General features: G+C 43.5%; 3 protein-coding genes across 3 annotated transcripts; all 3 read left to right on the top strand.

Annotated features, from left to right (window-relative positions):
- Nucleotides 1-4,124: 4,124 nt before the first annotated feature.
- N7483_007499 (uncharacterized protein) lies at nucleotides 4,125-7,248 on the top strand (the record flags this gene model as incomplete). The annotated part of the gene is made up of 3 exons (XM_057090936.1): nucleotides 4,125-4,281; nucleotides 4,518-4,579; nucleotides 4,789-7,248. 3 exons carry the CDS (start codon nucleotides 4,125-4,127, stop codon nucleotides 7,246-7,248), a joined length of 2,679 nt encoding a protein of 892 aa, XP_056945677.1.
- A 997-nt stretch (nucleotides 7,249-8,245) lies between these two features.
- Nucleotides 8,246-9,739, top strand: N7483_007498 (WD40 repeat domain-containing protein; the record flags this gene model as incomplete). The annotated part of the gene is made up of 1 exon (XM_057090935.1): nucleotides 8,246-9,739. One exon carries the CDS (start codon nucleotides 8,246-8,248, stop codon nucleotides 9,737-9,739), a length of 1,494 nt encoding a protein of 497 aa, XP_056945676.1.
- Nucleotides 9,740-11,741: 2,002 nt separating this feature from the next.
- On the top strand, nucleotides 11,742-12,552 carry N7483_007497 (uncharacterized protein; the record flags this gene model as incomplete). Its single annotated transcript, XM_057090934.1, has 2 exons — nucleotides 11,742-12,193; nucleotides 12,420-12,552. The coding sequence occupies 2 exons, from the start codon at nucleotides 11,742-11,744 to the stop codon at nucleotides 12,550-12,552; spliced, it is 585 nt and encodes a 194-aa protein (XP_056945675.1).
- Between the last annotated feature and the right edge of the window lie 2,364 nt (nucleotides 12,553-14,916).

The following is a 14,916-nucleotide window of genomic DNA, read 5'->3' as shown; positions in this document are numbered from 1 at the left end:
AACCAAGGTTGCAATGTGCGGACTAGTTGATGTGGGCCACACGGATGAATGATAAATGCAACATTGGATATCTCTTTCTTGATTGAAGCTGCTTTAGACACCATTGAGGTGCGATGAGAGAGCACCATGACCAATGGATGATGGGCAGTGTGGTTAAGCAGATTAATATCATTTTCGTCGACCAGTATTACATCTGCGTCGGCAGCAGAGTCAGCAATCCGCATATCAAACCATTCAATCATGAAGCGTTCGATTGACCGAAGAGAAGGGGACAAATCTCAAGTGCTGTGTCAGACTGGATTTTTGTGATAAAAGACAGAGACATCCCGGCAAGTTGAGATCTTGAAATTTGTATATACGTAATTGCGCCCCACAACCTTTGAGGCATCGGCTTTTTGATACAACCCCTTCCAAGGTTCGGGGTGATCACCATCGCAACAATCTATACTGTCCATCGTGAACGATTGACTAGATCTTTTGAATGCTTTAGGGTATTAGGTCTGAATATCATCAAAATGAGGTTTTTTTTTCTTTGCAGGAATACCTTATCGCTGTAAGCTAGTAGTAGCCAGTGACGTTATTCAATGCATGGCCAAGGAGTCTAGATTCCGGTGGCTTGAGGTCTGGAATCTTGGAATTAGGCTATGTAATTCTATAATATTAAATATTGGTCTCAATATGATTCTTCATTTATCTTTAAAAATACCTAACTATACATATTGAAGCAACCTCGGTATATTGGGTGAGGCTCTAGCGCTTTATTCTTTTAGTGCACCTGTGAGGCTTGATGTTGGCGAATAGCAATATTGGGTGGCATTCACGTCAAATGTCCTCTCAACCAGGATTGTATCCATGTTAGAGATCTCAATTCCACTTAAGATGTTTTCAGAAGGCGTAACTTGAACTCCAACGTGATATGTGTTTGTGCGAAGGCGCAGCATATCGTCATGGATCAAGGTATGTGTGAGATTGATATCAGTCACCGCCGGCGGCAGGCTGCTATCCTTGTTTCCAGCGATACTGCCAGACATTGAAATTGCTTTGGAGCAGATCCCACTCAAGAGAGGATATATTGGTGGCATGCAAGCGCAGATGATTGCCACGTTAGCTTCAATAGAAGCCAGGGCTGATGTTCTTTCCGTATGCCCTACCCATTTTTAGAGACGATCAGCATTTGGTGTGATAGGTCAAGCGAGCTGAAGAACGGAAAACTCACGATTCAAATCGTCATTTTTTAAAATATTTGTGACTGTGAGAATCTGCAAGATTCCAATTCCTACCACACTATTCAAGTATAAACTTTGTTAGTTCGAGCTGTTATATCAATCAAGAAGGTAGGGCAACACTTACATAAATCCAAAGCCGAATAGAATTAGAAGACCAAGCTTTTGCTTTTTATGTAATGTGAGTCGCGGAATCATCATCAGTGGTAATACAAGGACAATAAGATGCGTCACGATTTGGATGACACCATTTGATAACCAAATCTGTTTTTGAGGAAAACAGTGTTTCGCCCGATCGTTTTGTGAGGACGTCCAAAACGCAGAGACGGGTGAACAGAAGAAGATAGCAGTGAAGACTATCCAGAGACCAGACAAAACAAGAATGATAGAGACTATCCAAATAAATATTTGGATCCAAGTTATGCGGAAAAGGCGCTTATAGAGGGCAAGGGCTGAGAGTTTTGTCATGATCAATGCCGAATGATAGAAGGGCAGGGAAAGCCATAGTAACTATCGAATTCTTTTAGTCTCAAGTATAACCGATGCTTTTTTGACATACTTGGAGTTGTGCCTTGTAATTTCTCTCGCTGATTTCGGTCTTTGGCAACCCTAGTCCATAATGAATTATAGCTATTCAGATTGATGTTAGAGCTGATCAAAGGAGAGGTATACTGAGAAAACTTACATACTGCTTTGCAAGTGCAAAATCCTATGTTGGCACCCTTGAAACCAGTCAGCTTCAGATAGACGCCCAACTTGCAGGGAAATGTCTTGGGGGTTGAGATACAAAGGCCAACCCAATCAGGATATCATCGGCACCGGTGCCCCGAAGCCTCAAACGAATATAGATCCGGATAGCGGTGAATATAGCAGAGAGGCAAGTGAAGGAAATCAATAATGATAGGTCTCCCATTTCTCAAACGATTTCCGCGAATATTTCAGGCACCGATATCATATACTTGAGGATCGGCAGGGATAATAAGAATACTAGTATGGGGTTTCCTTCTCAATTTGGAAGAGCGTCGTATGATCATTTAAAAATAGGATAATAGATGAACTCTTATCAAAAGGAATTTTAAGCAAGAGGTTGATGAATCTAAGTCAGTTGTATAAGCGAAATCTGACCTGGGCAGGACGGTGGTGGGCTTCCAAGGTTTGCAAGGTGGAGATAATCTGGCTACTAATTCTTGTGCCGTTAAAAGCATGACCAAGGGGCCTTCTGTTGAACCACATGGGATACCTATATTTGCCACTGGCAGTGGATAAAAACTTGAAATGTTGTTCAAAACCACGGTGGTAGTCGAAAAGACTATCTGAAATCTGAACGACTCAACACAACTCTAGACTACATCCGAGATAGAAGTACTTTCTAGGCATGAATAAATATGCATTGTACTGGTAATTCACTATCTCCCAGCTTGAATCATTGATGCCGAGCGGAAATGATGCTTAAGCTATTTGCTACTGGTATTCAATTGACACTACAAACAGGATATGCCCTTCGCCTTCCGTATTATTGATAGGGAATAAAAGCAGCTGTAAAAATCCAAAATTAACTTTAATAAAGAAAGTTTAGAATTACAGGTAAAAAGGCAAATGCCGCTCAAATCCCGATGCGTCATTTTCACGTTTTGTTGCGCTGGTATGTAGATCTATGACGAGTTGATCGGGGGGTGGAAACATTATTGAAATTTCTCGTCTTTCTATCCATCAACGAAAGAGCATCATCGGAAATATCCCATGGTATAAATTTCGTGGGCCATCAGTCTAGGAATCAATTGAGGTCGAAATTTCCTATTTCAAGATTTTGAATCTTCAATGTTTAAAAGGATAAAGTTGAATGGATGGAAGGTTTTGGTAATCGCCGCCCAGCTTCCGGGCCCTAAGACTGAATAAGGCGATCTATTGCTGCTAAAGGTCACACTACAGGCTAGAACCGCCAACAAAGCCATTGTTTAGGGCTCTTGCAAATTTGAACATTGTCTCCGGGCTATTAAATTTTTTAATTACTGTGCCTCCAAAAATACCTCGGCCCAAGATGCATTGTAGGGATCACAATCACATATAAACTGTACAGGTCAGCATGGGCTGAATTGACTGAATGGTCAGGCGGCAAGAGACAATTTCCGAACAAATAAAAAAAACGGGAGAACAAAAACATACAACAGTCAGGATTCGCATGTGGTCACCCACCATACTACTAACTGACCGGCGTGTGGCTTAAGTACGGCTGAGCGGACGGGAAGCCCTGTTCTCCACACCCTATGGTCGTATGTGCTTAGTTTGTCATTATTGTGGATAATATAACAATCCGATGATGGAAAACGGAAAATCCAATTCGGAGAAGTTATGGGCCCTAGACCGCCTAGCTGACCGCCTAGAATAAAACCACATTTTCCCCAGTTTCTCAGCCGCGCTATCACATCTAAATTTCTTTTTTTTCTTTTTTGTTATGACTATACATATTAGTTAGCCCCTTCAGATACCCCTCTTTGTATCATCTAGATCCTCCTGTAAGTAGGCCTGCAGGTACCCACTTCCATACCTACTAAGTCGAGAGGTAGGTAACCATCATTCACCTACAGAGACAACTACTAGTAACAATCCAGCCCAGTAATATATAAACATATACCTTCAGCCAAATATTTGAACTGTTCTTCTCATGCTACAACCTTCAAATGTTCGAAACAATCCGCCATTAGGAAGAGAGAAAAAAAACGCCATCCATGACTGCTTCCAGTGAAGGAAAGAATCTCCAGGGCTCGAGCTGTACGGGATGGAACAGCAATTAATAACGATACGCCAATTGTCCTACCGAGAATTTGATCAGTGTCATGCACTTTACTTGGTCTCTCCGCCTCTTCCAGCTGATATGTCTGTGATTTTTTGATATTATCAGGCATGATCAAGGATGGTGTCATCGCCCATAAGGTCAATTATGGTCCCCCGGTTCGAAGTCTCATTTTGGGGTCGATTTCCGATGACTCGAACTCCGATCTCAGTGAAGTGAAAGAAGCCCATTATCCAAAAGCCACCCAGACAAATTTGGAGAGACAAAGTGCGTCAGATCACACTATATAATCGAACAACTCTACCTGTTGTGCTGTATACTATATAGCAGTAGATATGGTGGGAGTGGGCCATGCTTGCTTCTTTCCACCAAAGGAGACGACCAATGGGAGTGAACCACGACAATGCACAATACTAAGCGATCGTAGCTTTCACCCCACTTTCACCGCACTTTTTCCCTGGCTTGGGCTTGATCCATTGACTCTGCTACTTGGACAAACTCAGATCAGAAAGGATGCCGGTCAGGCATCGGCTCAAAGGGCTCTTGGGGCTCGATCGGTCTCCTAGTAGGCACAAACCTCCACCAGAGACTGTTCCAGAGCAGAATAAAACTGCCTCCCTACACTCAAATTCCTATGTCAATCCATCAGCAATTCCTGTCACCGATCCACAGCCTACAATACCAGAAGGACTATGGCGAGAGGTATACGAAAATCTTCGTGCTGAAAACGCGGAGTTGCTGAACAGCTACGAGAACATCCTGCTATTGCATTAGCACGCCAAGAAAAATGACACAGAATGGAACGAGTCTACTAACGCGCGTCTTCGAGCACTTATCAAGCATCGGCTTGAGGAGTTGCAAAAATCACGATTGAAATTCAATGTGGCGGGGAAGGAAGTTGTTGTGAAGGACCAAGTTCATCGGGCTCTCAAATCAATCCTTTCAGTAAACAATCTGATCACGACCGCAGTCAGCTCAGAGCCGCACGCAGCTTTGGCGTGGGCTGGTATTTTGGTGATTCTGAATCCGATTGCTCAATCTGCCACACAGGATGACGACGCTATGCAGGGGTTTGAGCGCATTGCAGGTCTCTTGGCTCGCTATCGAGTTATGGAAGAGTCTCAGGTGCAGGTTTATTCATCCACAACAACAGTCAATCAACAAGGTTCGATCGAGAAGCTCAGCCTGTCTATAAGGAGCCAGACTGTTCGGCTTTACACCGCAATTCTGAAGTTTCAAATGCGACTCGCAAAACACTACTTGAAGTCTGGGGTTCTTCGATTCTTGGAGGATGCTATAGCTGTAGATAACTGGAATGGAATGATGCAAACTATCGCGGGTCTCGACAAGTGCATCACTGACGATCTCAGAGCTCTCAGTGACCAGACACTCCAGAATATTGAAAACACGATAAATGATCTCCAGAATGACGTCGGCGGACTGCTTGATGTGACCAGCGAGGCAAGGGACGAAGCAAAGGTGACTTTCATATTTGATATTTGTTTGATCTATGACACCATAAAACTAATACTTCTCAAGGCAGCAAAGCAGGCAGAGCAGTTGAACAGTTTGTCGTATGCGCAGAATGCAGCATTCAATACTTATGCGTCTCAACAAAAGTCAGGATGTCATCCTGGAACTCAAGTAAATATTCTCAGAAGAATCAAAGCTTGGTGCGAGTCTCCTGAGGGTGAAGGTATTTACTGGCTACATGGAATGGCTGGCACTGGCAAATCAACGATCTCATATACCCTTGCCGCTGCTTATTGCAACGGAGAGGCTCTTGTGGATGATACACAATTGTCTCATACTGTGTTCATTGGAGCAAGTTTCTTTTTCAAGCAGGATGAGCCAGACCAGAACAATGGCAAGAAGCTTTTTACTATTATCTGCAGGCAGCTTGCAGATATGCTCCCCGAAGTCAGAGGTGACATCTGCAACTCGATTTCCAGTCATTCCAACATATCAAACGAGGTTATGAGCAACCAATGGGAACATTTGATCCTTCAGCCGCTTTTGGCTCTAGACAAACAAGGATTGGTGCCTCTGAATTTCATTGTGGTGATCGACGCACTTGACGAATGTCTACCCGAGGACGCGTCTACGTTGATCCGACTCATCACAGAAGCTGAGAAGCTCAACAACATTCGCCTGCGATTTTTTGTCACTAGCAGGCCAGAGTCGCATATTAACCAATGGTTCGAGAGTTGCCAGAAGACCTCTGTCTCTAAAAACGAACTTCCCAAAGTTACGGTGCAGAGTCGATCTCATTCGCCAAATTTCAAAAACGATATAACGAGGTTCTTGGAGATCGAACTGGCTAAGATTGGCACTAGCCATGCTGTCCTAGGGAGCTGGCCTGAGGAGGCCACAGTCCAGAAACTAGCCTTAAAATCGGATGGGCTTTTCATTTACGTGGCAACAGCTTGTCGCTTTCTGAAAAATTCGGGCCGAAACCAGAGAAGTCTACAACTCCGGATGGATGTAATCTTCGATGACAGATTGGTGGCAAAGTCGCCTCGAGGGCATCTGAATATCATGTACAGCAAAATCCTGATAAATTCGATTGGAGAAAATTCGATTGAAGAGGAAAGAATTTATTTGTACCGAAAGTTCAAGCAAGTGGTTGGATCCATAATCATGCTCTTCGAGCCTCTGTCACCGACTGATCTTAGTAATCTTTTAGTTTGCTCAAAAGAAGACATTGATGACACGCTCGACGGGCTTTCCTCGGTTCTGTCAAAGGGAGAAGACGACAAACAGCCTATCTACCTGCTCCACCTTTCGTTTCGTGACTTCTTGCTTGACCAAACATGCGATGAAGAGTTTCGAATCAACTCACAGATATCCCACGATGCTCTGTTGAACGATTGCTTGAAGGTTATGGTCGGAAGTTTAAGACGAAATATCTGCGGCCTTGAGGATGAATCAGTCCTCGCGGAGTCTGTTCAACCTTCCGTGGTGAATCTGCACATTTCCGGGCACCTTCAATATGCATGCCGCTATTGGGTTGACCATCTTCGGAAATCAGACATTGTGACTCTGGGTGACGATGGTGAAGTTCATAGGTTTCTTAAAGAACACTTTTTGCATTGGCTTGAGGTCATGAGCCTGATGCGAAAATTGCCCCAAGGAGTTCATGCAATTCTGTACCTCCATGAATACATATCTGTCGTACTACCGGTGAGCTCCAACCCCATTGGAAATTTTATCTACCCAGCTAATATTGAATAATAATTCAGTCTGAGGAAATTTCAAGTCTTCGTGAAATAGCTCATGACGCGCGGCGCTTTGTGCTTAGCTTTTCGGGGATCATTGGCCATAGTCCACTTCAAGTTTACACCTCAGCTCTCATTTATGCGCCCGAAAACAGTGTGATTCGGACACACTTTCAACACGAGATTCCGAAATCCATCATTGGTTTTCCGGAAATTGAGAGAAACTGGAGTCCCTTGCTACAAACCCTTCCAGATTATAGAGAAAGAAATTCGTTGAAGCATTGTGCCAGGGCAAATATTGCTTTCTCGCCAGACGGAAAACTAATTGCATCTCCCTCGGTTTGCCTTTGGGATGCAAATACAGGAGTTCTTTTAAAGAGTTCCCACCTGGCGAGCCAAAATATGTTTCTTTTTCGGACGACGGGGAGCGAATCATCTCGCTATCTATGGAAGGAAATGTCAGATCATGGGATGTTTCCTCCGGGGTTCTTCTGCACGAAGTCAATGTCGTCCATACACGTCGCTGCATTTCAAGTCTTTCTCCCGATAAGACCACTATGGCCTATTACCTTGGGGATACTGTTCAAGTTATTACCATTGCAACTAAAAAGTGATTTTGTCATTTAAGGTTCACTCAGGGAGAAAGGGAGACCTTAAATTATTCAAAGACAACAAGCTTTTGGCATGCGGGTTTGATGATGGGTCAGTTCAACTCTGGAACACCGATAAAGGTGAAATAAAACACGAATTCTTCTATGAAAAGCCCTCTCCGGTGGTACATGTGGCCTTTTCTGATGATGGAACATTCCTATTGTCTTTATTCGAGAAAGAAACCCTTCTCTTGTGGAACACACATACAGGAATTCATGTTTCAGCGCTCGATCAATTATGCCATGTTCTCATTGGAGAGCAGAATTCTGATATACACAACCAGTCGATCTGTCTTTCATCGTGATCAGCCCCATATTTTCTTTTGGGATCTTGAATCTGGCACACTTCTGAAAAACATCCCAATGGAATTTAAAGGAGTCAGACTATCGCCGGATGGTAGACTTATGACATCAGTGCCATTTGTTTGCAAGGAACTTTATGGTGGCAGTTTCCAAACGTTCCGGTCAAGTTTGAAAGTGTGGGATACTGCGAGTGGGGAATTGGTCAACATTCTTGGTAGTCATTCCAGTGATGTATTAGATGTGATATTTTCCCCAGATTCAAGATTTCTGGCATCCTACGGTTGCGATGAAACTGTTCGACTTTGGGACCTGTCTGCATCATCATTCCTAGACAGACGTGAGAAACATGACTCTGGTGTCATCTCGATGATCTTGTCAGCCAACTCTGAAGTGATATCTCTGGCTGGCCCTGATAACTCTGATAGCACAATGTACAAGTTCTGGGATGTGAACGCACGAACTCATCGACAGCTAACTTTTGGCGCAATCTACTACGCGCAAGTGAGCTTTACCCCCGATTTTAAATTTTTTATCGAAAGGGAGAATAAGGAGATGGGTATATTGGAGATAGCAAGGCTTACTTATGTCCACATCATCAAGCATGAAAAATCATTCGGGGATTGCTTTGCATTTTCCCTTCAAAAAAGGCTGTTGGGCAAATCGAATTCATATACACGTCGGGAAATGCCTCAGGAGATGAACGAAGATAACGGGTTGGGAGAGGACATTCCAGTAGTCAAAATTTGGGACTTCGATGACGGCGCACTTCTACACACTCTCTATGGTCCGAGGGAGAAGACTATTGAGTTGAAGTTTTCTCCTGATGGGCAGTTCCTAGCCTTGAAACGTTGTTCGGAAGACATGATTGAGGTGATTGAAATTTGGGATGTCGAAAGCTGGCAGCTGCACCGAACCTTCCAACAGAATAAAGAAAAACGAGGTTTTGATTTTTTCTGGTCCCCAGATGGAGCAATGATCGGCGTTTTGTTCAGAATAACATATCCAGACGACATCAAGAGGATTTCAAGTTGCCAGCTTGATATCTGCGATGTGAACTTCGGGAGATCAGTGACCCTATTTGTGCAAAGGCTCGATTTGGATCCAGAACAAGATCCAGACATACATTTGATCGTGTTTTCAGTCTTCTCTAGGGATGGGAAAGTAGCTGCGACTAATGTTTCTCAGTCTTTCATCGAGCTCTGGAATTTGAAAACAGGTCAAATAATTGGGAAACGTCAGTTCACTCCGCTGGAGAGGGAACTATACTCTATGAACGAAGATATCCCGATATTCTTTTCCGAGGATAGCCAAACACTCATAACTAGGCATGGTTGTCTAGACGTTCGATCATTCGATCCCAATTGGGACGAAGTAGGAAGCCAAGACCTGTTTGTGGATGATGGCTGGATCTTTCAGGGACTGAAGAAGATAATGTTGCTTCCTCACGACTATCGGCCTATGTGTATCCTGGCTGTGGACAATACCCTGGTTATGGGACACGCGTCAGGCCATGTCACATTCCTCACGCTGGCTCCGCAGGATTTCAGTACATAATATCATCTGTGCAATAGATACCAATCAATGGCAAGGATTAAGAAAAAATGAATACAAAGGAAAAAGAAAATTCGCAAAAACATACAACAGTCAAATGTAAGGTTGTGATCACCTAGCGCCCACGATTTAGGAGTGGGCGGCTCGCCGCTCTATTCAGCCCTCTTTAGGGCAATCCGGGCGGATCTTCATCACCTGAATACTCTTCACCCAAATGTTCAGCCTTTGAATCACAACGTACCTTCTCGCATATTGTGTAAGTAGTAGCCGCCCTTCTTTCTTTTTTGTTTCTCCATTTCCATTTTTCTTTCCTTTTTTTTATTCCACAATCCCACTATTCTTCCATCTTTCAAAGCTTACGTGACCGCCAAGACAGGATGCGTGCTAAGCGTGACCCAACGTTGAAATTCCTGAATTATGTTGTGAACTTTAAGGAGCACACCAACAGCAAAATACACGGTTGGGACTACCATAAATTGACTTAGGTTATAGTGAGAAATTGCTTTCATTCGATACGTGAGCAGCGTCTCTCCTAGTAGGAATGTCCGTCATTATTGAAACTAATGTCCTTAGGTTTCTCAACTTGTATCTACAGGCCGTTGATCCCCTAGATATCTAAACGTACTGGGTATTCACAGAGTGGATCGGAATAGGGACGGATAGTCAGATTGAGGAATGGCTTATAGATTTACGTAGATATACTTTAAATGTGACCTGTGGTTTACAGACCAGGCGGAATGCCAGGTGGCAGGCTCATTATCAAGAATATCTTAATAATACAAACGATTTGCTACGCTGTGATCCCCTAATATTTCGGTATGCACCTACATGTATATAGCCAGGACTCTATTTATTCTGCCTAGGTACCAAAAAGAAACCGTCAAAAAGAATGGTTTAATTTATAGTCTCACGAGTATTCTACGAGGTGTACAGCTCGCTTATGCATTTCCTTATATTCGTGGGCGCTAAGTAACCACTCACTTACGCATGCTGTTGCATGGTTTTGTTTTGATTCATTTTTTTGGCATTTGCTCAGAAAAATTCTCTTACTGCCCTAACCAATATCGTTTTGTATCTGGTTTTCTGCATTAAGGGCTGACGTGGCCTTCCCCTCCATTCCTGTCCCTTTGTGTGGGTGTATTGTAGGCCCTAAGTTTTGCTTTGAATATTAAACAACTGTAGAACTTGAAGGTTTGGGTAGTGCAAAGGAAACATTTGAAAAACAGACCAGTACTTTCTGACAATAAAAGGCGAGGGCTTTCACTCCCCAGGAAGCTCGGCAAATGCTTCTCCATTACCTAATTCTGCTAGTCGACATTTATGGATGTTTTAGTGCGGGGCACTCTCTCCCGATCGCAGCACTCTGGTCAATCAACTACAAGCGAAACTGATATAACAATGAACTCCACCGAATATAACCTTCGCTTGCGCTGGTCGGACCGGTTAGGAATAGAGTTTCTCGGACCGGTGGAGCCTGATCTTTGGCCACAAGTTCACCAGAGACTCTTTGCTGATGTACAACAGCTTGGTCGACGGACATACGAGAATTTTGTCGATAGTATTTCAATTGACTCTATTAACAAACCATGGAGAAATTCCATTCGAAGCCGCGCAGACCGTTTATCTCAACTGTCGCTCAATGCTTGTAAGGAACGGAGAAATGAAAGTAGCTGGAGGTTCGCCGTCGAGAATGAGATAATGCACCGATTTTCGGTCGAGGTTGCCTGGTGAGATAATGAGATTGAGGATGAGGCAGACCGAATTTCACTAAGAAAAAATCCCAGTCCAAAATGCCGTAACAGGTTGTGGGAGTCTGAGATACCTGCCGCGACAGATGGAATTCATGTGCGAGCGGAGTTTCTCGAGGTCCGTCGCAAAAAGCGCAAGCCATGCCGATGTCCTCCTCTTTGGGGACAAAGCCAGTATGTCCAAATTCTTTCTTTCTGATTTCACTTTATCCATAGACGTCTGACTAGCTAGGACTAGGTATGATAGTGGCATCAATATGCTCTTCTCCGACCGAGCAGAGCAACAAATCAGACATGATCCACCTTTACCTGTGCTCTCTCAGCGCGAGAAACGAAAACAGTCAGAAGCGCCCGATCGGGTTTATGGGTTAAAACAGACAGATAACTTCAAGCTCCTCTTGGACTCAGATGACAGGCGTGGTGCTGGTACTACGCCTAGTCGATCGCTATACGAAACTTTAGAAGTCAGTCCATTTGAGCCTGAGGGTGAGCCATTACTCTATCCTTTTCTTGTTATGGAAGCAAAGTCAAGCAAAGGGGCAGATCGTAGAGAAGTCAACATGCAGACTGCGTTTGTCATTAGGCGTCTTCTCAATGTGCAGCTTGGCCTCAAAGAAGCAACTGGCGAAGAATCACAGTGGGAATCCGGGCCTCTTGTTTGGTTTTTAGCATGGCGAGGTGAAATCTGGGAAGCATCCGCTGCATTTGTGTGTGTAACCGGGGCCGATTCTCTTAGATATGTGAGTACCTTTTATTCATCTGTTACACGGAAAGAAAGACTAAACTTTTTAAGCATATTGTTGATTTGTGGACTGGCAATATTTGCGACAAAAATGGGGCTTTGCAGGTCCTCTTGATCATTGATTATATATTTGATTGGGCACGAGACATTTATCGACCTGCAATCTTGGATGAATTAAACACTCTATCTACAGGCGATGTTGCAGCAACGGAGGCAAACGTATTTTCAACAACTTCTCCCACCCGAAGGACCTTCAATTGGTTGAATCATTCACAAGATACATCATCATCGACATTTCAAGCTCCATTATCTACTCGTGGTGCTAGTGATCCCTTCAACTTGGAATTCTTGAATGTGACTTGCGCAGAAGGAGTTATTCGGGATGCGTCCATTCTCGAATCAAGATATCTTGCTCTTCATCTTGTGGAAAGCGACATTGACGACTTTTTGCTCTCATTTAAATCGAACGAAGAGGCCGAAAAGTGGGTTCAAGGCGTGTTAAAGTGTCTCCCGAGTTTCTGGAGATTCAGCGCAGAAACACTGGGCATATTAGAGAGCACCTGGACGGCAGAAGCTCGACTCCCTCGGGAGGTAAATCAACCTGGAGAAATTTTCTATGTTCAAATTGCAATCCACATGTTTGTTTCCCATATTTGGGAGCCTACTCGTCAACTTACATGTCTTTGCATCTCTGAAGGGGCTCTACAAAAACTGTTTGGATCTCTCCTTGATCTTGAACTGCACTGCAACCCGATTATCTCTTCGTTTGCAATCGAGATTTTGCTGAATCGCATCTTGAACCAATCAATACTCGATAACTTGACAGCTGCAGTTTCTATGCTATGTATTTCCAGTTGCTTCTATGAAAGACGTGGAATAATCTCGGAACAGTTATTAGTGACCAGGTCTAATGGGTTGTACTCTGGGTTTCGTCCCGAAAAGTCCCCTTCCCTCATAAAATCGGTATCATCCATCTACCAAACTCACAAAATTGGACAAAGGGAGCCGCGCGACCCATATATCGCTTTTTCGCATCTACGGAGCAAACAAACCCTCGTGTACAGAGGTAATGAGATTCAGATGTGGCCTAAACTACCGCCACTCGTCCGTGAAGAAAAATGGAGGTGTGTCTTGGTCGATGGACTTTTAGAGGACAACGCATTCCCTCGATATGGACTTTTTGTGTTTGACAGGTCACCAGACCACGAAGAACTTCCTGAACTTCCTGTCATAATGTGGAAACATGGATTATACTTCAAAACTGTCCAGGGCTGTGTCAATACATTGGATGAAAAATATTATAAATACTTGAACACTCCAGTCAAGCTGGACGGAGAATGGACCTCCAAAGCCGAGCTGAAAGCTTTCATTCAATGGAGGCAAAACTTGAGAATGCAGCCAAATCAAGAGCGACAATCCAATCGCCCCGGCGATACTGCTTTTTTACCTATGACAATATGTGATGACTAGTGCACTGGAGGCTATGGATATTTGAGCTTTATCTGTTCTACAATAACCTTTGTTGAATATGAACTTGTGACTTTCTATATGAAAAATTTCAAGCCATACATATCATTCAGTCCCTTCTAAGAGCCCTGGAGGCTTTCTTCCTCTCATCCATCCAATAGGATCATTTTGAAACGGTTTATCTTCTCTCAAAATATATCCGTCGAATTTAAATATTTCGAAGGTTGGTGTACTAGTGAGTGCCAGTATAAAGAGAAAAGAAATCACAATTGAAATGACGACAGCAAAATGTCTCAGGAAAGCGTAACCAAGCTAATAAAAAAATAAAACATACTCGATGCAAAGGAACGTGTAGAATATCAATCAAAGGAGTATTCCTCAAAACTCGTCACTTCCAGACACTGATTTAAACATTGACCCCTCAATTATCCCGTGCCGGGACGAAAACAAGCGGCAACTGCAATTTCCTTGGTGGCTTGAATTTCCCCCCCGGGAGGATAAGCCACAGATACTTTCAAATTCCGACCATGCAGCTCCACTAGGAGATCATAATGAACCTCATAGTGCTTATTGTTCTCTCTGCCCTTTAATTTTAATGGATATCTTTCTTTAGCTTCGGTAAGGTCAAAGACAACCGTATCTGCCCATCGAGAACCTATTCATTGCTCATTTTAGCTTTCATCATTCGTGAATAAGAATAGCAAAGTGTGTTATGAAGCAATTTCTCATAAATAAGTTATGTGACTAACCGGCATTTCTCTCATGGTCCACAGGGTAGTGGTCCTCAGGGTTATCGATCAACGTGTTGTAATATATAGACTGCTTGATCTCCCAGGCCTCGTCCGCAGAAAATACGCGGTGATTTCGCTCTTTCGCCAAATCATTAAAATCTGCAAGTTGCCCCTAAATTCATTGAGAATCAAGTATCCCCCAGGGCTTGAGGTCATCGGTGAAATACCTTTTTGATGATCCACTGTACAGTGTCATAGACATATCTCTTTTTGTTCAGACTGTTTCTGTCTGGTGGAGCCTCTCGGTGAGAAAGAAACTTTTTGGGGTCATATGGCTCAGTCTGGAGTATACCAATGTTCGCAATAGTATGGCGTGAAGGACCATTGCTCTTATCTAAAGCACGGTGTACCGTTCCTCGCGATACAGTTGTTTCAAAAGCACTGAAAGGTAAAAATCAGTCATAATGTAACACTTTACAGGTAAGGTAAAAG

This window comes from Penicillium malachiteum, assembly GCF_028827825.1.
Source record: "Penicillium malachiteum strain IBT 17515 chromosome Unknown utg000003l:1.0-4950554.0:1.0-4952489.0, whole genome shotgun sequence".
Classification (NCBI taxonomy): Eukaryota; Fungi; Ascomycota; class Eurotiomycetes; order Eurotiales; family Aspergillaceae; genus Penicillium; species Penicillium malachiteum.
This window is presented reverse-complemented; position numbering and strand designations above follow the sequence as displayed.